This window comes from Narcine bancroftii, chromosome 7, assembly GCF_036971445.1.
Source record: "Narcine bancroftii isolate sNarBan1 chromosome 7, sNarBan1.hap1, whole genome shotgun sequence".
Taxonomy (NCBI): domain Eukaryota; kingdom Metazoa; phylum Chordata; class Chondrichthyes; order Torpediniformes; family Narcinidae; genus Narcine; species Narcine bancroftii.
Genome location: NC_091475.1, coordinates 12,241,904 through 12,266,184, shown reverse-complemented (window position 1 = coordinate 12,266,184; position 24,281 = coordinate 12,241,904). Strand labels below are relative to the sequence as shown.

Here is a 24,281-nt window from a genome sequence, read left to right as displayed (position 1 = left end):
TCCTGTGCTGTAATTTTCTATGTTCTGTGTTCTATCGCAATAGAGCATCTGCTTTACCAAGAGGGCGCCAAAATCCCGATAAAACTAAAGTCGTGCAAGAGTTCTTCCATGAGCGGCTGGCCATTATTCATCCCTCACTCAATAGATTCAGACCGCATCCCCTTGGTGTTCGAGAGGGCTTGCAGTTTGAGCTGAGACAACAATGCTTACACTTCATTGTTAATTGTCTGCATAGCTCTCTCAAGCATCCAGAAAAGAATAGCAATATGTGTTCAGGTTGGGATATCCAGAATCTGGTGTCTCTGGCCTCCAATACAGTGAAAAAGCTTGGAGGTGTGCAAGAGGCCACAGATGAAACACGGTTATACCCTGCTTTGCAAAACTAGAGGTTTCCTATGAAACCTTTCATAAGCCAAAATGGCGTAAAGAGAAAATTATTTTCATAACCATTCAGACCCTTTTTTAAAAGCGAACACAGGTTTCTTTGTAAAAGCAAATTTTCGTAAAGCGAGAATTCTTTAAAAGGGGTATTCACGTAATATTTTTCAGACAATTGCAGGGCTGCACAGATTCACCGTTGTGGGGATGAGTGATGCCATCAAGTCCTCGGAAGTAGAAGGATGAGAATTTTAAACATACAAGGTAGCTGAAGTCAGAAACATTTCCAGCTTCCAAATGTGGCACTGGACATAAACTGGAGCAGTATATTCTCGAGAACTTTGATGAACTGATGATCTCTTCTGGCATGGAAACAGGCCCCTCAGTCCAGCACCCCTACGCCAACTGTTTTGCCCATCTACCTTCATCCCTAATCTTTAAGAACACAACCAACCCTAAAGGCAGCAAACACATGGAGCCAAAGCACCATAGAACACTGCAGAATAGAAATAGGCCATTCATCCCATCTAGTTCATGCTATACTATTATTCTGCTTAGTCCCATTGACCTGCACCCAGTCTATAGCTCTCTGCGCCCCTCCCATCCATGTACCTTTCCATATTTTTCATAAATGTCAAATTCGACCCTACATTCACCACTTCAGCTGGCAGCTCATTCCACACTCCCACCTCTCTCTGTGTTAAGGTTCCACCTGTTGATCTCACCTTTTGCCCTTAACCTATGGCCTCTGGATCTTGTCTCACCTAAGCTCAGTGGAAGAAGCCTGCTATCTATCCTCCTCATAATTTTATGTACCTCTACCAAATCTCCCTTCATTCTTCTATGCTCCAGGGAATAAAATCCTAACCTCTTTAACCTTTTGCTGTAACTCAGTCCCTCAAGTCCAGGCAACATCCTTGTAAATTTTCTCTGTGCTCTTTCGATCTTACTAATATTGTCCCTGTGCCTAGGTGTCAATACTGCACACAATATTCCAAATTTGGTCTCACCAATGTCTTGTACAACTTCACCGTATCATCCCAATACTTTGAATTATGACAGTCCATGTGCCAAAAGCTCTCTTTACGACCCCATGATTCACTGAAGTATCCAAACAAAATATATAGAAGTTACCTGAAAATTTGAAAGGAGTTAAAAGCTTCAAGAGGGCTATGTCAAAGTCTTTGGTTTCTGAGTCAAACATTTCATGTATGATCATTTTTTCTACTTTGTGGACAATTTGTGGATATGCTTCTGATAGCTTTATTTGGCCACCATATACTTGCCAATAATATGGAGAATTAAACCTGCAAAAAAAGAGATAAATATATGTAGGGACATATCCTCCTCCATGACTTCTAAATTCCCCTCACATCCTAGTTATTCGATTTCAATGCACCATGGTTAGTACAATGTTATTTCAGCTCCAGCGACCTGGGTTCGAATCTGCCACTGCCCATAAGGAGCTAGCGCATTCTCCCTGCATCTGTGCGGGGTCTCCTTGGGGAGTTCCGGTTTCATCCCCGCCTTTCAAAATGTTTGGGCATTGCAGGTACTTGGGCTATTTTGGCAGCAAAGGCTCATGGGCAGGAAGGGCCCTGTTATCGTGCTGTATGTCTAAACGAAACATATCATGGATTTAGGATAACATCCAATCAGGAATCTCCCAAAATATCACGATTAGAGAAATCTACTTTTTAAAAGGTGATCTCACCTTTTTTGGATTATTTCATTTTATTTATATTTTCAAATCAATATAAAAAATTCATCAATTGCATAAAAGAAGCATCATCTCGTCATTCGGTGTTGATTTTGAGTGAGAAAAGAAAAGAAAACAAGAAGAAAAAAGAACAACCCTTATCCCTCCCACGTCCCATCCACCCGGTGGGGGGGGGGGGGGGGTAAGAAAGAAGAGAAATAGTCAATGGAATTGAAGAATTGAAGAGGAAAGAAGAAAGAAAAAGGTTTCATTGGATTCATCAATCTCCTGCCAAGGGGCAAATATCCTGATTTACCCAGAATCCCGGATGCAGGCAGTTGAGGGCAGGGGAGGGCATCATTAAGAATCTACACCTACATGTTGAAGATATGGACTCCAACTTTTTAGAAAAACATTATATTTTTTCCTAAGATTGTAAGTAATTTTCTCCAAGGGAGAAAATATATTTCCAATGCGTCATATTTAGACGGGAATCAGATTTACAGGTCACCGCTGTACACTTCCTGAATCTTTACAAATTCTAATTGGTGTTTCGACAGCTTAATTTTAGGGCTTGTATCTCCCATATTTCCCAATATAAGCAATTCCGGTATCTGTATTAGTGATTTGTTCTAGAAGATTTCCCAAATCTTCCCAGAAAGGCCTCACCTTGGAACCGGTTGAATACAAAAAGGTTCCTGTTTCTTCGCCGCATCTAAAACATTGATCTGATATTTCTGATTTTAATTTGTTTAATTTTTTGTGGACTAAGTTAGAGTTGGTGTAAAAAATTGTATTGTGCCAATCTATACATTAATAGTATTGGTCATGCTGTCCCGACACAAGTCGGACAGCTTTTTTCATCAACCCATATACCCAAATCTGTCTCCCGTCTTTGTCTAGATTTATGTAACCCCTGTTTTCAGGTACTCATTTGAAGTAGGAAATAAGCTTCTGAAATAAATTCCTCTTGTTGTCTCCTTTTGAACCAGAGTCTCTACTCCACTGCACTGTGGTAAGGTCATGATTGGGCCCAATTTGTCCTTAAATAAGATCTTAATTGAAAATAGGAAGATCTTCTTTCCTTCTTTGGCTTGGCTTCGCGGAGGGGGTAAATGTCCACGTCAGCTGCAGGCTCGTTTGTGGCTGACAAGTCCGATGCGGGACAGGCAGACACGGTTGCAGCGGTTCCAGGGGAAAATTGGTGGGTTGGGATTAGGTGTTGGGTTTTTCCTCCTTTGCCTTTTGTCAGTGAGGTAGGCTCTGCGGTCTTCTTCAAAGGAGGTTGCTGCCCGCCGAACTGTGAGGCGCCAAGATGCACGGTTGGAGGCGATATCAGCCCACTGGCGGTGGTCAATGTGGCAGGCACCAAGAGATTTCTTTAGGCACTCCTTGTACCTTTTCTTTGGTGCACCTCTGTCACGGTGGCCAGTGGAGAGCTCGTCATATAACACGATCTTGGGAAGGCGATGGTCCTCCATTCTGGAGACGTGACCTACCCAGCGCAGCTGGATCTTCAGCAGCGTGGACTCTATATATATTGGTTTTTAATTGATCAAACTGCCCATAACAATCCCCAATGTGCCTAATTCCTTTTTGGGTCCAGGATTTTATTGTCCATTCTTAGAGGAATAACCCTATTTTGAGATAGAGGCTCCTTAGGAGCATTTGAACATCGCACAGGGGAGTCTGACAAGTCTTCTGGAAATTTCACCACTGAAATCTTGCTCTTCAGACAATTTTTCACTAATAGCTTTGGGGTGGCCGACAATGCTGGTCAAATATCATTAAGATGTTCAGGCTCTATGAACATGTCACAAGTTATATACTGATTAAACACAAAAGTAGGTGTTAAATAGCATCTTGTGGGACGGTGGGGGTGAGGAGAGGTGGCAACGCAGAAAGGTTTGAGAGAGAGCTCCAGCGTTAGAAACTCAGGCAGCTGAAGTCATGGCCATTAGCCAGGGGATGAAGGTATCTCAGCGCTGCTCTCTCAGGTAACGGGAATATTCAGCAATCTGGATTAACTTCAAACAAAACTGGAGCTGACAACAGCCACTATGTTGGTGGATTTTTTTTTTCCTTTCACATATGCAGACCATTCTGATGAGGAAGGATTAATCTGACATAGGGGTCCGGTGAAAACTATGACAGGCATGGGTACGGTCCCCAGTAAGAAACTTTTCTTCAGAACCAGAATCAGAATTTATTGTCACAAACAAGTCACGAAATGTAGGGTTTTGCAGCAGTAAAATCACAGTGCAAACTTTCATACCATGGACCACCTTACAACATTACAAAAAAATAGTAGGGCACAAAAAGTGAGGCCGTGTCTTTGGTTCATTGATCATTCCAGAATCTGATGGCAGCGGGGAAGAAGCTGTCCCTGTGCCTCGTCTTTAAGCTCCTGTATCTCCTTTCTGATGGTAGCAGAGTGAAGAGGGCGTGGCCAGGATGGTGAGGGTCTATAAGGATGGAGGCTGCTTTTTTAAGACATCACCTCATGAAGATCAGGTTACAGGTATCATTTATTTATCACAATTAATACCATGTAGCATTAAAACCGAGATGACGTCCCCCTGACCCAGTACAAAAACTGCCTAACAATACAGTGCAACATACAATCAATTTTCAGAGACCAGATAATGGTACAAAGAGACAGGTTACATCCAGATGTTATAAAATTTCCACCATTTTCAGTTGAAGAACGTTCCTCGAGCCTGTGGGGCCGCTACAGGCTCCGTTCACAGAGTCTTCAATAGGTCAGGTTACCGACCCCTCCACAGATGTTAAATTCACCAGCGTAAGGGAACCCAACTACCGCCCAGTCATAAGTTCACACAGCCCGAGCCCTCTGGCGCCATCCCCCCACCCCCCCCCCCCACCTTGAGGCTCAGCCTCAAGTCCACCACTTATCCACGAGGCCTAGGCACATCTCTCCCGACCTCCAAGCCATGCACGGCTCCGCCACGCTCATCGCATCAGACGATATCTCCAGCTCCACCGCTCGTCCTTTCCACTCAGCCTGAGAATAGTCACCTCCGACAATGCTCTGAAGAGCCGCTGGCCTCCAACGATGCGGGGACTTGGCCTCCTCCACTCGGCCATGTCTGAAGCTCCATACCACCATCGGGTGAGCTCAACATCTCTGCACCATCCACTCGGATCCACTCCCGTTCGGCATGTTCCACTGGCAACACACAACTCCCTGCGGTCCAATGTCCTCGACAGAGTGAAGTCTGGTCACAGGTCCGAGTTAACCCCTCTCTGAAGTTTATTTCTTGCCCTGATGACAATATTGAAGAAACTAAGTACAGATGGGTGATCACTTCTAGAGCATAAGGATGACCTTCATTTTCTATCTCCCTTTTACACTGAAAAAATCATGATCAAGCAAACAGCTTCACATCTTCTCTCTGAGAACATTGTGACCTCAGCAGTCGATCAATATTGAGTTTAATTAATTCACATAATCACCCTTTATTTCTCTCAGCTATGAGTGTCCTCTTTCAATTTCTAGTTTCTCAAAGTAATTATTGCCTTGAAATAGTCAGTGTGACTTTGTCAGGAGCAGGTTGTGCCTCACGAGCCTACGTGAGGTTTTCGAGGAGGTGTTGATGGAGGGAGGATGGTCGGATGTGGATTCTACTCAGGCATTTGATCAGATCCCCCATGTAGGCTTATTCAGAACGTCATTAGAGTGTAGCAATGTTCTGGATTCAGTGAAAATGCTGGTCTGGCTCTATCACAGACATGCTTTTGTTCTCTCCACCCCTCACTGCAACTTAAAACATGCTTGGTTCCCATTCTGATGAAAAATTCTTGACAAAAAATCAGCTCTGTTTCTCTCAGCATGTATCTCCAACATTCTGCAGTTTCTTGCTCCAGCCTGCTTCAGGTGTTGATTGAGGGATGAAAGCTGGCTAAGTTCCAAGAATCTCTAATCTTCTTTGCAAACTATCATTTCAGCATTCATGTTCATCTGAGAGAACAAGGAGGGCCTTGATTTAACCTATTAACTGCTTCCGGCAGTGGCATAGAACACTCCAGCACAGAAACAGGTCCTTTGGCCCTTCCAGTCTGTGTGAAACTATAATTCTGCCTAGGGCCACTGACTTGCACTTGGACAAGATTCCTCCATATTAATCCCATCCATGGACCTATCCAAATTTTTATTTATTACATGCTCCTAGTTCATTTTCATTTGAGTGAGACTGTCACTTTAAGAGAAAATATCAAGCTGCAATCTCTACCAGCTTTAGAGATTGACTGTGGGCTGACGGACTGGGGAGAGCGTGTACTCAAATTCACTACTTCTGAAGAGAGAGGAAGAAACACAGGTGCAGAGACCATGTGACCAACATATTAAAGAAACTGTACACTGTTTGATCGGGGGCCATTTTAAGGAATCAGCACAGGAGTACCAGCTCTTTTTTTTTGTAATTCAGTATTTATTGCACTATGAACCATATCAACCAATATATTTACAGATGCATCTCTTTAAATAGTCACAGTGACATTTTCTCTTTTTTCCCCATCCCTCCCTTCCCCCTTCCCACCCCCCTCCAAAAACAGTAAATATTGAACATATAAAATACAATAAAACAATATCTTTATACAAAAGGAATACAAACAAAAAAGATGTATCATCTACTTATACACATTAAATCTGATTGTGTTTATCTCCTTATCATTTTAAGTGGTGGTGGTCCAAGGCCTGCTCTTTCTGTTATGTTCCATATATGGTTCCCAGGTTTTTTCAAACATTGTAACTTTGTCTTTTATATTATATTTGATTTTTTTTTCCAATGGAATACACTTAAACTTGGTTATATATTCCGTTAATGTTTATAGTCATATAGTCCAATGTGGCCATCTTATATCTTTATTTTCACTTCTTTTCCACCTCTTCACCATCTTCATCCTCTTTTTTCCATTACTGTTTTTTAAGTTTTCCTTTTTAATCTCAATATATGACAACGCACTTAAGACATCAAATACCCCAACAATCCCCACAAGCAATAACCCTTTAACCCCAAATGAACCTCTTTGGATTGCCCCTTGTCCCTTGACAGCAACAACTCCCCTTCCTATTTGGTTTGCGAACTTACTCGCAAGCGTCAACCGATTTCGCAGTGACCATTATTCTCCCAGCCCCAGCCCCCCCAGAGAACACTATTTTCCTATACTTATAACAAAGCTCTCTCTCTTTTTGCCTGAAGAGGGCGCACAAAATCAGTGAACCAGTGCGGACTTGAAAGGCCAACATGGTCTGTTTCCGCTCCGTAAATGGTTATATGGTTATATGGTTATTTCTCTTCTTCCCCTTCTCTTATCCATCTTTAAATCTTTATATATACATTATCTTTGCTTTATATTTTTACATATTTTTGTATATTTTCTTGCCGGTCTTCCTTCTTGTCACTCTTCCTCCTCTCTTCTCCAGTCCTGCAAATGTTCAGCAAATTCTTGGGCTTTCTTTGGGTCCGAGAACAGTCTATTCCATTCCCCAGAAATAAATACTTTGAGTACTGCTGGATGTCTTAATATAAAGTTATAACCTTTCTTCCATAGGATTGTTTTCGCCGTGTTGAATTCCTTCCTCTTTTAAAGTTCGAAGCTTGTGTCCGGGTAAAAAAATATTTTTTGTCCCTTATATTCCAACAGCTTATTGTCTTCTCTAACCTTCTTTCTTGCCTGCTCCAGTATGTTCTCTCTTGTCATATATCTTAGAAGTTTTACCAATATGGATCTCGGCTTTTGATGTGGTGGCGGTTTCGGTACTAGTGCTCTATGCGCCCTTTCGATTTCTATTTCTTCATGTGAATCTGTCATTCCCAGCACCTTCAGGATCCATCCTTTTATAAAATCCTTTATATGTGACCCTTCTTTGCCTTCTTTCAGGCCCACTATTTTTATGTTGTTTCGCCTACTGTAGTTTTCCAATACGTCAATTTTTTGTGACAATAAATCTTGTGTCTCTTTTAAAAAAAAATTTCACTCTCTTCCAACTTCCCTCCTAAATCATTCATCTCCATTTCTCCAGCAGCTTCTCGTTCCTCCACATTTTCTACTCTTTTCCCTATTTCAGTCATGACCAACTCTAAGCTTTGCATTCTGTCTTCAGCTCTTTTCATTTTTCTTTTGATTGAACAAAGTTCTAATGATAACCATTCTTTTAATGACCTCATTTGTTCTTCGAAAAGGCTTCATCTAAACTTTGTCCTTCTATTTTACCTTCTTCTTTCCTTTGAAATTCTTGGTCTTCTTCTTCCTCTTCTTCTGTGTCTATATCTACATCTGTGTCATCTTCTTCTCTTCTCTGTATCTGTGTATCTTCATCTTTCTCTGGTGCCCTACTTCTGTATCCTTGCTGGTCCTCCTGCTGCAGGTCAACCCGTTGTTGGGCCTCCCGCTGCAGGTCAACCTGCCGCTGGGCCCCCTGCTGCAGGCTGACCTGCTGCTGGGCCTTCTGCCACAGGTCATCCCCCTGCTGGTTGCCCCGTTGCCGCTCACCCTCTTCCAGCCCTTCATTCTCTTTCTCACCACTCTTCTTTTCTTCTTTCTTGCTTACTTCCCCCAGATGAATACCCTGATACTGGGCATCTCTCAGCTGGCCGCTCTGCAACTGGCTGCTCCTCAGCTGAGTCCCCCTCTTGCCAGCATTAACCTTTTCTTTTACTTGCGCACCTCTTCTTGACTCTGAGAGCCATCTTTGAAGTCTGCCAGTCAGGAGGACACCGCTCCTCTGGGGATTCACCAACATCGGAGATCAGCCACTCCTCTTCACGATGGCTCTTTGCTCCGATGTGTAGGTAAGGCCTTCTTCTTTCTTCTCCAGTGATTTTCCTTCTTCCCTTTTCTTTGCTATTCTTACTTTTTCTCTTTTTGGCGCCATCTTCCGTCTCTTCTCTGTAACTTTATATTTCTCTTCCTGTATTTTATGTTTATTGAGGTCTGTTTTTCACACTTTTTTTGTTTTCTCTGGAGAGGGCTGGTTCCACTCAACCAGCCACTACTCCATCATGTGACTCCCCCCCCCCCCCCCAAGAGTAGCAGCTCTTTGAGGAATACTGTGCTGAAATGGCTTCATGTGCCTAAGGAAAGGTCACTTCGAAAGGGAAATCATTTAAACCCCATTGTGACTACTGTGACAGTCATTTTGGCTGACCCACGAAAGTGTTCTGGGAGCTTTGTGCATTTCCCCTAGAAAAGGAGAAGGGGAATTTTGACTACCACTTGTCTGAAGGGATATTTCTCTGGAAGCAACTCAACAAGGATTTCATAAGTTTACCACAGTCTGTGACCCTGTCTCTCCCACATCCTTCGTGACCACTTTTTTGCATCAATTTAAAAGTCTTTGTGTCAACACTGGATTTCTGAGTCTGAACTTTGAACTGATGTTCTAGAATTGTGCCTAAGCTGTAATGGTTTGGGTATTTCCACACATGCACACACAAACACACACACGCACATGCACAAACACACACACGCGCGCACACACACACACACACACACACACACACACACACACACACACACACACACACACACACACACACACACACACACAGAGTATATTTGCACATAGTTGGGGGTTAAGTTTAAATAAGTTAGCTAAGGTGTTAAATATTAGCAATTAATAATAAAGTTAGGAATGAAGGCGCTCCAATGAATGTTGAGGATGGAGCGGAGACAACGCTGGTGGAAGCGTTCTAGGAGCCGTAGGTAATGCCGGTAGAGGACCCATGATTCGGAGCCGAACAGGAGTGTGGGTATGACAACGGCTCTGTATACGCTTATCTTTGTGAGGTTTTTCAGTTGGTTGTTTTTCCAGACTCTTTTGTGTAGTCTTCCAAAGGCGCTATTTGCCTTGGTGAGTCTGTTGTCTACCTCGTTGTCGATCCTTGCATCTGATGAAATGGTGCAGCCGAGATAGGTAAACTTCATCCCTAACATCGAAGTACTCGAGATGGCAGAGGCCGACAACATCGAGTCCACGCTGCTGAAGATCCAGCTGCGCTGGGTGGATCACGTCTCCAGAATGGAGGACCATCGCCTTCCCAAGATCGTGTTATATGGCGAGCTCTCCACTGGCCACCGTGACAGAGGTGCACCAAAGAAGAGGTACAAGGACTGCCTAAAGAAATCTCTTGGTGCCTGCCACATTGACCACCGCCAGTGGGCTGATATTGCCTCAAACCGTACATCTTGGCGCCTCACAGTTCGGCGGGCAGCAACCTCCTTTGAAGAAGACCGCAGAGCCCACCTCACTGACAAAAGACAAAGGAGGAAAAACCCAACACCCAACCCCAACCAACCAATTTTCCGCTGCAACCATGTCTGCCTGTCCCGCATCGGACTTGTCAGCCACAAACGAGCCTGCAGCTGACGTGGACATTTATCCCCTCCATAAATCTTCGTCCGCGAAGCCAAGGCAAAGAAGAAAGAAGAAGAATAATAAAGTCCTAACTTGCCCTGTAATTCAGTTTTTCAAGACCCGACAACATCTTTGTAAATCTCCTCTGCCCTCTTTCAATCATATCAATATCCTTCCTGTAGTTAAGTGACTAAAACTGCATGCAATACTCCAAATTTGGCCTCACCAATGTCGTGTAAAACTTTACCATAACATTCCAACTCCTATTTTGATTTATGAAGGCCAATATGCTAAAAGCTCTCTTTATAACCCTATCTTCTTGTGACACTACTTTCAGGGAATCTGTATTTCCAGTTCCCTCTGTTCTATCCCTCTCCTCTGTGCCCTATAATTTATCATGTATGTCCTACCTTCACTTGTCCTTCCAGAGTGCAACACCTCACATTTGTCTGCATTAACTTCCATCTGCCATGTTGCAGTCCATTTTTCCAGCTGGTCCAGTTCCCGCTACAAGCTTTGAAAGTCTCCCCCAGATGTCCACAATGCCTTTAATCTTTGTGGCATCTGCAAATTTGCTGATCGAATTTAACACATTATTGATATAGATGACAACAATAATGGACCCAGAGGCTCCCCACTAGTCACAGGCCTCCATTCTGAGAGGCAATCATCCACCACTACTCTCTGGCTTCTCCTATAAACATTACTACTTTTCCATGAACACCGAGTGTCTGAATCTTCCTGATAAACCTTCCTTGTGGGACCTTGTCAAGTCTTTCCTAAAGTCCGTGTAGACAACATCCAGTCTTTCCTTCGTCAATTTTCCTGGTAACCTCCTTGAAAAAACTCTAGGTTAAATGGCCTAAATTATGTGGTCAAATTTATAAAATGGAATTTAAACAAAATTATTTCCTTCAATTTTAATTTGCCCAGAGTAGGGTGAGTTCATGTAGAGTAACACATTTACACAGGACCAATGTGAAGTGATTATATTGTCCAATCACAGTTGAGGTTTCTCATTCATATTGATCAACAGATAGACTTTAAACAACAGAACAGTGTTACCAAGCAACTGAAAAGATAACTTGTATTTGTATAGTGTATTCCACAATAAGAAATGCTTTGCAGATAATTAAATCAGATTTGGTCATAGATAAGGTAACAGTAAGCAATCAGTCAGAGATGCAGCAAAGAAACATGTCCTTTGACCCACAGACCACACCTACCATCACTTACCCATTCACACTCACCCTATAATAATCCATTTTTAAAAAAATTCTTCCAGATTCTTTTCAGTTCTCTCCAGATTGAATGGAGACAATTTACAGTAGCCAATTACCCTACCCTGCCACATATATTTGGTGTGGCAAGGATATTTCCCATGGTAGGGAAGTCAAGGATAAAAGGGCATCAATTTAAAACAGAGATGCGGAGAAATTTCTTTAGCCAGAGAATTGTGAGTCTGTGGAACTGGTTGCCACAGGCAGCTGTGGAAGCAAGGACGTTGGATGTATTTAAGGCAGAGACTGACCGGTATTTGATTAGTTAGGGCATCAGGGTTACAGGGAGAAAACCGGGGAGTGGGGCTGAGTGGGAGGGTGGATCAGCTCACGATAAAATGGTGCAGCAGATTTGATGGGCCGATTGGCCTACTTCAGCTCCTATATATTGCTATCTCTTGTTTTAGAGGAAACTGGAGCACCCAGAGGATAATGCAGACACATGTACACTCTACACCAGCGGTGTCAAACTCAAATTCACAGAGGGCCAAAATTAAAAACTTGAACTAAGTTGTGGGCCAAACTAAATATTTATTGAAAATTTTCAACAACATCTGCATGTTTTCTCTTCTTTCAACATATGTAATGTTAAACTTTTTCTTATTAAAATAAATGTTTAATAATAATTTTGGTTAAACTCTTTCCAGAAGAAGCATTAACAAACAAGAAATAAAATATTCAATAAATAACATTTCTCTATCTCCTTTAAGCTCCTTTTAAATGTTTTTTTTTCACAAGCCAACAAGTCAAAAAAATAACAACTTGCTTCAATGAAAATCCAATCTTTCAACTATGAACATTCCAAAGTTAACCAAAGAAAATATTAATCCAAGCTTCGCTTGCTACACTGTGATTTACTCTGATGCACCTGGGTCTAAACCAGATACTTGGCATCTCTTCTTAGATGCAAGTTCATCAAACTCTGGGGTCAGAGTTTGCCTCCCACCTGTCTTGAAAGGTCCTGTTTTCTATCTTTCGTTTGGCCATTTTTCGTAAGGGGTTTATTACATGTGAGTTAGGCGACAGGTCACACACAGATGCTAACGAAAGTAAACAGAGGAAGTAGGGGCGATTAGCGGGCTGACGGGCCGGCGCCAACGCATTTGCAAAGTATTCTGGGATTTGTAGTATTAGCTGTGCATGCGCTATACTGGTATGGCAGCCAGCAGGCCAGCTCTAATACATATTTGATTATGATCTTGCGGGCCAAATATAATTATATCACGGGCCAAATTTGGCCCGCGGGCCTGAGTTTGACATGTGTGCTCTACACGTTCAATACCCAGAGTCAAAGTTGAACCAGGGTCATTGGTACTGTGAGTCAGTGGCTCGATCAACACTGCCCTTGATTTTCAAATGGCAAGATCCCTCAAATAATGTGATAACTTCAAATTCCTGGGTGTCAACATCTCTGAGGATCTGTCCTGGAGCCTCCATGTTGATGCAATCACGAAGAAGGGTGTTTGAAGAGATTTGGTGTGTCACCAAAGACTCTCGGAAACTTCTACAGGTGTACTGTGGAGAGCACTCTGGCTGGTTCCATCACTGTCTGGTATGAAGGCACCAACACTCAGGACAAGAAAAAGCTCCTCAGGGCTGTTAACTCAGCCTGTGACATCAAAGGAACCACATTTCACTCCATCAAGGACATCTACATGAGATGGTGTCTTACAAAAGCAGCCACTTATCTTCAAAGACCCCCACCACCCAGGTCATGCCCTCTTCACTCTGCTACCATCAGGAAAATGGTACAGGAGCCTAAAGATGAGCACTTAGTGCCACAAGGACAACAAATTTCGTGACTTGTTCATGTCAATAAATTCTGATTCCGATAACGAGCAATCCTAACTGTAGTTCATCATTGTATTGTTTCCTCTAAACTTTACAATTGAACATGATCACATTACTCAAATAGGATATCCAGCAATTTTAAAAACTCTATATCAATAAAAACAAGATTGATTAAAGTTAATACTGTTATGAGTCCAGAGGACCACAAAACCCAGCAGCAATAGAAATTCACCAAGACAAACGGTTACTTAAACAAAAGTTGCTTTTAATTTTCTTTAAACATAAAAACAGGATCAAACTTTAACTTATTACTATTAACTTAACCCCCTTCTAAGTGGCCGTGTATGTAATGTGTTTAATTCACAGTCCAATCTCACTTCTCCAAGTTCACCAGTATCAGGCAATTCTTATATTGTGCACAGAATTTTCACCAGGCTCTGGTGGTTAAAAGGTTACCCTCAGGAAGGTTTTAGTTGGTTTCAGAGAGATTCGTTGCTCGTTGGACACACACAAACTGATTTCCTCCGATCAACCACTTCAGTGTCTTACCAAAGAAACTTCCCCATCATGGATTTTCCAAATGATGACCTCTTCTTCCAGGTCACCACAGTGTTCCTCTTGTTTCCCTTATCTCAGGAGAAACACTCTAGCCAGCCATTTCCTCTTTTAAGGACTACAAGGGTTTTTCAACAGGCTGAACTCAGAACTTGCAACCCATCTTCAAAATGGGGGTTTAAGCAAGCTGCCAGCTTTTCATGTTGCAACCTTCTAAAAGCTACTGCAGAACACAGTTCTCTCTCTCTCTCTCTCTCTCTCTAAAAGAGAAATCCTGTTTGGTCCTTTCCTCTCTCTCTGCTTGTAAAAACCAGAACTTCTTGCAGATGTAATCCAATCCTTGAAAGATCTTATCAGCACTTTGAGCCTGGACTTCGAACCATTTCCACCTGCTTCTGAAGTTCCTTCCAAAACAATTTCATTAGACCCTTTAAAGGTGCCATGCAAAATGGGGTAAACTGGGCAATTTGCTCGGTTAGTGCCCCACTCACATGGCAGCTTAAAAGGGTCCAACCCAGTCAGCGTGGTCCTAATCCAACCGTTAAACTTACCCAGGAAGCGTCCACCAGCAGCTTGATCAGCAAAATGGCCGACCCATTTACTCCTGTAATGTCAGTGCTTGTGCGCTGGCGTCACAGGGAAACCCCTGGGTAAAATGCTTGCCGCGATTGAGGGAAGGGGGGAAGAGGTCACTGTTGCGAGGGGAGCCACAATTGGGGGAGTGAGATCGCTGCCATGTGGGGAGAGGTGGATGTTGGGGGAGTGGTGGGGTGGGGTGATGCCACGATCACTGGGAGACAGGTCGCAGCCACACAGGAGAGAAGAGGGGTCACTGCTGCGGGAGAGAGAGGGGTTTCTGCCATGAGGAGGAGAAGAGAGGGGTCGGGGGGAAACTGATGGCCGGTGGGGGGGGCGGGGAGACTTACCGATAGTTCCCTGAGCACGTCATCGCAAGGGGCGGGATCCCCTTAAATCTCTAGGTTGGCAATTTAATGAATCGATCCCTCTGCAGTTTAATAAGTGCTGGAAGCATCTTTGCCCCATTAATCACACCTGGGTCCCAGGAGGGTTACCCAGGTGCTGCAGCTTAAAAGTGTCTTTGCAAAGGCACTCGGAGCCTGGACTGTCTGGCTTAAGCAAATCTCTTGCATTTTAAATAAGATCTCTTTTGTGAAGTGACCCACACTAAACCCCCCACAATCTATCTCTTTTAAAGCTATATTAATATATAATATAAAATATAATATAACCCGTAACAATACATTTACGTAGCTTGAGAAGGACAGATTTTTAAGGAACGATGTGATGTAACTTGCCTTCCTTCACAGTGTGCTGCTGTGATTATCCAATGGGGCGTGAGGAGAGTACCACCACACACGTGCCTGTTTTGCACTTGGAGGCTGACCTGCCACGGGAACTCCCCTTGTGAAGCTGGTCTCCCGCCGACTATTCGTCCCGAAGCATTTGTGAAGGGCTTGCGGGTTCCACATTCTGTGTTAGGAGGTGAGGAGGAGAAGGAAGGCAGCATTTAGTTCACAGGTGAAAGGGAAAAGGGCTCTTCGCAAAGATTGGCAACATGGAACTCTGCTGCCCAAGATAATCTCAAAATTGAGATCAATAAAATTGAATTGCATGGTTGATTTTATTTTCAACTTGCAAGAGAAAAATAGAAGCAGGCGTGGACGTCCTACAACTGGGTGGCATTAGCATCAAACAGTTTCTATTAAACCTCCAACCCCCCCCCCACTTCTTCCTCCCCCTGTTGCTTTCCCCCCAGTTTGCTCTCTCTCTCTCTCTCTCCCCCCCCCTTCTTCTTTCAAAGCCAAAATCAATTCTCACCATTCCTCTTATCATATCCAATTAACACCTTTTGTCTGTTGGTCTGGACTCCTCCCCCTCCCGTTCTTCCCCCTTTCTTTCCCCAATCTTTATTCTGACGCTTTCCTGGTTTTTAGCCTTGAAGAAGGTCCAAAAACAAAGGTAATATATCTTTACCTCCTATAGAGGCTGTGAGACTGGCTGAGTTTCTCCAGTATTTCTGTGTGTTTTTATTACACTCACAGTGCCTGTAGACCTTTTGTGACATAACAGTCTCCCAGACTGCTGTTACTATTTTATAGGATGTCAGGAGTGGGTGGATATTTGTTCCTTGAAACATGGGAGGCTGAGGGGTAACCTTTTAAGTAAAAACACCTGTTACACTGTACCTAGAATTCACACGACTGGCAAACACAAGCAACCACCAAAAAGATTGCAGAAAATTAATAGGTAAAAAATACGGAAGTTTAAAATTGGCCCGCCTCACCGTTAATTTGCCAATAATGCAACACGCAATCTCAAGCAAACAGCAAATTTACTTATCCGGCATCTACCAACCCCATAGGTGCCGGATACCACAGGTTTTACTGTATAAAAATGATGAAGGTTATGAATAAAGTGAATGTCCAAAGTAGACTATTCCCGACCTAGGACCTGAAGAGCAATTTTTTCACTCGGCGTGGGGGGTGGGGGGGGGGGGGCCTGCTTCAGAAATGAGCTGCCAGTGGAAGCAAAAAGGTTAATCTTTTCAGGTACATAAAGAGTAAAAGGAAGGCAGGACATTGGCCTGCTGGCCTGATAATGACATAGCAAGGCTTTGGAAGTGGTGAGAATTGAGACAGCAGAGATACTGGTTGCCATTGTCCAAAATTCCATCGATGAGAGAACAGTTCCCACAGTGAAAGATAGCAAATATAACTCTGCTGTTATAAGGGGAGTTGTAAAAGAGGAATTATAGGCAAGATTGACATCAGTGATTGGAGAAATGCTGTGATCTGTAATTGAGTGGTGAGAGGTTCACTCAGAAAATAACAATTGGATAGAGGAGAACCAACATGGTTAAATTAAGATGCACCCAGGAATGTAAAGTACTTGGAGATGCAAGCTGAAATCTGGAGAGAAAAAAATAAACTGCAGGGAGAACTCAGCACGTCGACCAGTTTCTATGGAGGAATAGGCACGGCCATCATTTCAGATCACATCCTTAATCAGGTCTGAGAGTGCACAGGGAAGGTAGTCACTATATAGAAGTGAAAGCTAAGGGGAAGACAGCTTCTGGGAGATGACAGGCTGATCTGAAGGAATGATGGACACCTGGAGCTAAGAAGGGGAAGGGGAGTGTTGAGGCAGAGGCTGGTAGGTGATCGGAGGCACCAGAGAAAGAAGGAATGATAGGGCCAGTGGAAGGAGAAGAGCAGACCAGGACATCTTGGAGTGAACAATGCCTTCAGAATGCTGAAGGGAGAGATGAGATAGGTCTATTGATGGAATCTCATTGAAGTTGGTGGAAGTTGTGAAGGATGATTTGTTTTCTACAGAGACTGGCCAGGTGAGAAGTGGAAAATGGGGTACCAGTCTGAACTCCTGCTGGGTAATTTGGCTGCGCTGTGATTTTAGCTATAATTACCCCATCACAGATTCAGAAACAAAAGGTTGAAGAGAGTGCATTAATAACACTGGACAACAAAGATTTGGCTTCCTGAATGTTTTTGGGTGTATTTTATGAACTTTGAGCTGCTGGTCACAAAAAAATTTCCTTCTTTTTCTGATTTCCTGTCATATTTAAGTCAACTTCAAGCATATAAAACCATGAAGGGCAACGCATCACTGAAAATTAATTTTCTGCATTCGCACTTGGACGTCTTCCCTGCCGATCTTGGTGCTGTCGGCGACGAACACGGTGAAAGGTTTAACCAAGACATTGTGACCATGGAAAAGCGGTATCAGGGCAACTGGAATCCAACCATTGTTGGATGCTGACACAGAGGCATCAGATGTCCACATGTATTTTATTTATAATTGTATGTAATTGCGGGCTTAAAACTTTTTAAATATTCAAAAAAAGAGAGGCATCAGATGCTGAGTACAAAAGAAAATCAGCGGCAAAACAGTTTTAGGTCAGTTGACCCAACGTAGTGAGTCAACGTCATGATGTGATTAAACATGCTAAGTTCAATAAAAGTTCCTTTAATGTTTCTCCAACTGCCTACGTGTGGCCTACTGCAGGGGGCAACCTCTATACTTGCAGGAGAGTATGGGGGACAGGACGACACCTGGCCGGCTGTCAGTCAGCCGACCTGAATGAATTAAGCTCCACCCGGTCGGGTGTCAATCACCCTCCAGGATATAAGCCTGAGCCGGCCCTCAGAAGACTCCCTCAGAGTTTACAGCCAGTACAGCCAGCCCTGCTCTGTGGAGGTCTTTGTTGATTAAAGCCTGTTGTACAGTCTCTTCAGTTTTGTGTGCTTGCCTCTGTCTAACAGCGCACCGCACTACGTGATACAGCAAATCTGAAATTATCTTTGTGTTCAGCTTCAAGTTGTCTATTATAACCCCCATTTTTTTTTCAGGAAGCAAACCTTTTGTAAACATTTGTTGCCCAGTGTAATTCATAATAATAAATCAGTGTCTACCTACCTATGCAGCGTAATGTGATCACTAGTCCGGACTCACAACTCTTGCTGCAAATGAAAAACAGAATTTTGAACAGGTCAGGAAATCCTCGAGCGGCTCACACCCAATGGCAACAGATCAAAATCTGAGGAAGAACATTCTATGTTCTATGTCTGACCTGATGCTAAGCTTATTGTAGATGCTTTGCTTTTTTATACTCTCATTCAGGACAAAGAATTCCGAGGTCCCAATGGTGCTTGCCGGTGCTGATCCATATTTAAAATAACTCCTTCTGCGGAACAAATGGAAAGACAAAATGAACATGGGTGTTCTGGGATGTTGTTCATTGCATAGACACTTCATTTAAAGTCCAAACAGGACTTTTTTAAAAGTTTAATACATGATAGAAGATGTTCAACTCTGCCCAGTGATAAGGACCTTAAAATTAGCCAGGGTAATAATAAAAAAAATAAATGCTCGATGCCTTTTCACCTGCAGAAAAATTAGAGTCTGTTTCTTTGATGGCTGTTCGGTCACTATATTAAAACACAGATGGACACTTTTATCCAAAAGCATTGGATCATAGAAAGTGTTGGCCAAATAAATGGCAATCAAGATCACTTTTCATCATCTATGCAGTTGCCAAACTCAACAGAAATGAATTTTGTGGATATTTATTCCAAATAATATTTCTGGATTCAGATTTCAGATTTATTATCAGAGTACATACATGACATCAAACACAACCCTGAGATACCTTTTTCCTACAGGCGTGGCAGAATGACCACTAATTGGTAGGGCAAAAAAATAAACTGTACCCAGTGTAAACATGTAAAGAGAGAACGGTAAGCAGATAATGAATGTAAACAAACTGACTGTGCAATACATTTTATTTACATATGATCAAGATAAATTCTATACAACTTACACCATATAGTGGTTGAAATTTCCAAATTGATAGTCTTGGACCGAGGTAATTAGGTAGTAGCCTAGGAACTTAACAACTTGACTACCATAATCAATAAAAACTGGATAGATAAATAACTTCCACCAAATCAGTGTGACTGTTGCACTTTTACATAAAACAATAGGGCCTTTCAAATTGCCATTTAAAATGGGGACAATTTGTCCGGTTAGCACCCTGGTTATGCAGCAGTTAGAAAGGGTCTGACCCAGTCAACCTCGTCAGAACCCAACCGGGTCCTTGACCTAAAACCCAGTTAAACTTACCTAGGTCTACAGGTGATTTGAACAGGAAAATGGCCGACCCGCTTATTCCAGTGACGTCAACGCTTGTGTGCATGCATCACCGGGCAGCCAGCACCAGCAGTACCGGTGAGTGTCATTGCGGGGGCGGGATCCCCCCCTTAAATTGCCGGATTGGCGATTTAATGGGTCACTCCCACTGCGATTTGTAAGGTGCTTCCAGCACCTTTGCCCCAATAACCGCACCCAGGTCCCAGGTGCAGTTTAAAAGGGGCTATGTAAATGTGGATAGGTTTTTTCAATTAAGAAAGGGGGAGATTCAAACTAGAGGACATGGTTTAAGATTGAAGGGGGAAAATTATAAGGGGAACATGAGGGGAAATTTCTTGACGCAGAGGGTGGTGGGGATGTGAAATGAGCTTCCGGCAGACGTGGTCAAGGCGGGATCATTGGTTACATTTAAGGAAAGACTGGATCGTTACATGGATAGGAGGGGACTAGAGGGGTATGGACCGGGTGCTGGTCAGTGGGACTAGGAGGGTGGGGATTTGCTACGGCGTGGACTAGTAGGGCCGGACTGGCCTGATCTGTGCTGTAAGTGGTTACATGGTTATAATGTGACTTCCAACTTGTGAACTCAACGAGAATGGCACCCCCTGGGGCCACAGCACATTTAAGTAAAAGCCTTGTTAGCTTTTCACCCCATGCAATACAAATGTTTGTAATGTAGTCCGTAGAACAGAAGTTCAGAAGAAACCAAAACCTGACTGCTTCACAAGGAAGGGGACACATAAATTTTGAACAGGGTCCGAGTGGGGTCTATATAGCTGAAAAGAAAGTTGAGAATGGCTAGCTTCTAACATTTAAATGCATTCCATTTGGAACCTTCAGTGGAACGAAGTAGCAGATTGAAATAAGAAAAGTCAGGGAATGTATCAGAAATGCACTGTTGTTTTTCAGCATTACCTGGGGTATCCCATCATTCTACAGACTTGTTTTGCATCCTTTTTACTCCAGTTATCATGGCATACTGGCCTCCAACCATCACCCTTACTCTTGGCATAAAGTACAAAGTCCGAACTCACCAACTGATCTGTAATTGAAGTGGAGAACTAAATTGCAACAAATCTTGTCACCACATTACAAAATTCCTCGGATGGGTGGTAACCAATATGCTCGTTCTAATGGTTAAATGTGACCAAACAGTCCAGAAAAGTGTTTCCCCTTCCCTTGATTTAACAAGCAACTGTTCAAATGGATTCCTGATCTGTTTAGGATGCAGTTTCATCTTTGATGTCTGTCCATGGGATTTCTTTGTACACTTTTAAAAAATTTTAGACATACAGCACGGTAACAGGTCCTTTCAGCCCACGAGCCCATGCTGCCCGATTACACCCAATTGACCTCCAACCCCCAGTACGTTTTGAATGGTGGGAAGAAACTGGAGCCCCCTGGGGAAAGCCCATGCAGACAAGGGGAGAACATACAAACTCCTTACAGTCCCCAGTCCTGATTGCCTGGTGCTGTAAATGCGTTACGCTAATTGCTACACTAACCCATGCCACCTGAAGTTTGTCCTTTTTAAATTATACTTAACAGCAATCCTTAGCCCCTAAACTTGTATAAATATGAGGGACAGAGAGAGAGAGAGACAGAGAAACAGACAGACAGACAGACAGAGATGAAGAGAGAGAGAGACAGACAAACAGACAGACAGACAGAGATGAAGAGAGAGACAGACAAACAGACAGACAGACAGAGATGAAGAGAGAGAGAGACAGACAGACAGAGAAACAGAGACAAGGAGAGACAGAGAGAGACAAAGAAACATATAGACAGACAGAGACGGGGAGAGAGAGAGAGGGAGAGAGAGCGAGAGAGAGAGAGAGAGAGAGAGGGAGGGAGAGAGAGAGAGAGGGAGGGAGAGAGCGAGAGAGAGAGAGAGAGAGAGAGAGAGAGAGGGAGAGAGAGAGGGAGAGAGAGAGAGAGAGGGAGAGAGAGAGAGAGAGAGAGAGAGAGAGAGGGCAATCCACCCTTTAAATTTTACTGCTTGTTAGAAATTTTCAAAGTGAACAATGCTTTCCTTCCACTTTTCCATCCCTTTATATCTCTTTCTTAACCCCATATTTGAATATTTCATTCTAATTCTAGGATTGAGCGAACTGCTCAGATGTACATTTCCTGGTTTGGACATTAAGGTTGTATATGTGGAGTGAGATGATAATAAACTTGGTGTGGGTGAGATTCATATGCAATCACTATGCACACTGAATGCCTCTGACTGGTTAAAGATGGGCACGGGTGATAGGGCTGTTTACAAAGGTTCACAATGGGCAGTGGTAGTTGCTTTTGGTTTTCCAGTGACAGCTGTTGTTGCTTTCTTATTTTCGTGTAAGGCACGACACACAACCTTTAGCTTTGAGGTGTGCACAAAGGTGGCTGATAGATCCACTCTGGCTTCAAAAGTTCCTTTAACACTGGGCCAGAGATGTAGGGATGTTGCAGGATGCAGGGCTCTTGATATTTGAAATGTACCTTTTCTCTTTGCTTCCTCAAGTAAACGAGCAGAGTTTTAACCTGGGTGCGCCAAACAGGGTGAAACTTGCTGCTCCCAGTGTCCATGTTAAAACTCTCAGTGGTAGTCTAAGAAGTATCCTCTTATCATATCCAATTAACACCTTTTGCTGGCCTGCACTCCTCCTCCTGTCAAAGTCTTCAGTCTTTATTCCAACATCTTTGCTTATTCCTTGAAGAAGGGCTCAGGCCTGAAACGCCGGAAATATATCTTTACCTCCTATGGACGCTCCGAGATTGGCTGAGTTCCTCCAGCTATTTCTGTATGATTTTAATACAATCATGGTAGCTAGGCGCTTTCAAATTGCAGATCCCGGGTAGTCCTTCTGGGACCCGGGTGAAATGACTGGGCTGTGTGCTCCTCCTGCACCTTTCAAATAGCAGCCTAGCCTACCTGCTAAATCGCCAACCTGGCGATTCCAGCCACAGATGCTGGGCACGTTTGTCTGGGACAAAATCTGTGTCTGGAATCTTTTCTTGCCTCTTGGTGCGGCATTCTGTGGGGACAATGCCGGTATCTTCTATCTAAAAATGAAACCCTGCACTCAAGGATGATGAGAATGTTCCAGTTAACACTTCCTAACTTCACTTGTAACTATAAAAGTCCAATATCCTGCTAGAATGGATTGTTCTGGTGAATCACACAGTATGTAATATTGAGCCGTTCATATCAGAATTTAAATTTTAGACGGTAATAGGCCTTTTTTGGCCCACGAGCCCATGCCTCCCATTTACACCCAACTGACTGACACCCCTGGTACGTTTTGAATGGTGGGAGGAAACCAGAGCACCAGGAGGAAACCCACGCAGATGCGGGGAGAACGTACAAACTCCTTATAGACAGCGCTGGAATCGAAATCCTGTCACTGGCGCTGTGATGGCATTGTGCTAACCTTGCCGCTCTTTGCTCACTGTGCCTGTTTGAAGCATTGTTTATTAAAGTTATCATTGCGCGTTAGTATGTGAAAAGCCTAAAACAATTCCAAAAGTATTTTCTTAAATTGCTTCAAGAATAAGTCGGATAGGTTACCAAAGGCTAGGGATTGTGGTACTGTTTTCCTTGAAGGAGAGAAAGTAGTTCACCAAACAATCCTTGGAAACAATGTAGGATCAGGTGCATCTTTGTTTCTCTGGCAAGTATATGATGCCATAACATGAATCATATCTGGGACCGCCTGTTTTGAATGGCTCAACATTACACCATACACTGGGTTGACACCCAGATTGACAAAGATGAAAGCTTTGCTTTTGTGGGTGCTAAGTGAGGATTTGTTGCTATTGGAACTGAGAATGATTTTGACTTGACTTGTACCCTCCCGCATTGAGACGAGGCTAGCGTTGCTGGTTTTCCAACAAAAGTTTAGCAACTCCATTGAAGATGTCCCCTGCTAGTGGGTGAACAATGACGGTCGCACGATTTGGGATGATGGTTGATACTACGTGCTGCTGGATAGAACAACCAGGTCAAGAACCCAGCATGCTTTCCCAGCAATCAGTGAAGACCTTCTTCACATGGTGCCTTTAAATATAAATTTAGACATACAGCACAGTAACAGGCTCTTCCCACCCATGAGCCCATGCCACCCAATTAATCTACATCCTCAGTATATTTGAACAGTTGGAGCACCCAGAGGAAACCCACGCAGACATAGGGAGAAAGCATAAACTTCTTACAGACAGCAACAGATTCAAACTGCGGTCCCGGTTGCTGGCGCTATAACTTTTACGCTAAGCGTGCCTTGATGCCAGTTTTATCAGGTTGTCAGAACGGGAAGTGAATATCAATCTGACAAGAAAGAGGAACATTCCTGTTGGGGCCTGGAGGAGCACATCTATCCCACTCTCACAATAGAACCACAGAAGTACCAAAGCTTGATTTCACTCCTCCAGCCTTATCCACAATGAGATTAACCATTACCTCAGTAACTAGTGATTATGAAACATATGGTCAAACATATGGGCTTCCTGATCATGTCAGAAGTTCGGA

At 43.3% G+C, this 24,281-nt stretch overlaps 1 protein-coding gene across 8 annotated transcripts in view; it reads right to left on the bottom strand.

The window, feature by feature from the left end:
* The window catches only part of LOC138738515 (transmembrane protease serine 2-like), a 48,195-nt gene that overhangs the window by 13,503 nt on the left and 10,411 nt on the right, over nucleotides 1-24,281 (bottom strand). For all 8 annotated transcript variants that reach the window (XM_069888847.1, XM_069888848.1, XM_069888849.1 and 5 more), the window contains 5 exons: nucleotides 20,687-20,813; nucleotides 18,693-18,806; nucleotides 18,539-18,582; nucleotides 15,400-15,574; nucleotides 1,513-1,685 (listed from right to left, as the gene is read on the bottom strand). In XM_069888847.1, coding sequence (XP_069744948.1) covers nucleotides 1,513-1,685; nucleotides 15,400-15,574; nucleotides 18,539-18,582; nucleotides 18,693-18,806; nucleotides 20,687-20,813 — 633 coding nt within the window. The remainder of the gene's footprint in view (nucleotides 1-1,512; nucleotides 1,686-15,399; nucleotides 15,575-18,538; nucleotides 18,583-18,692; nucleotides 18,807-20,686; nucleotides 20,814-24,281) is intronic.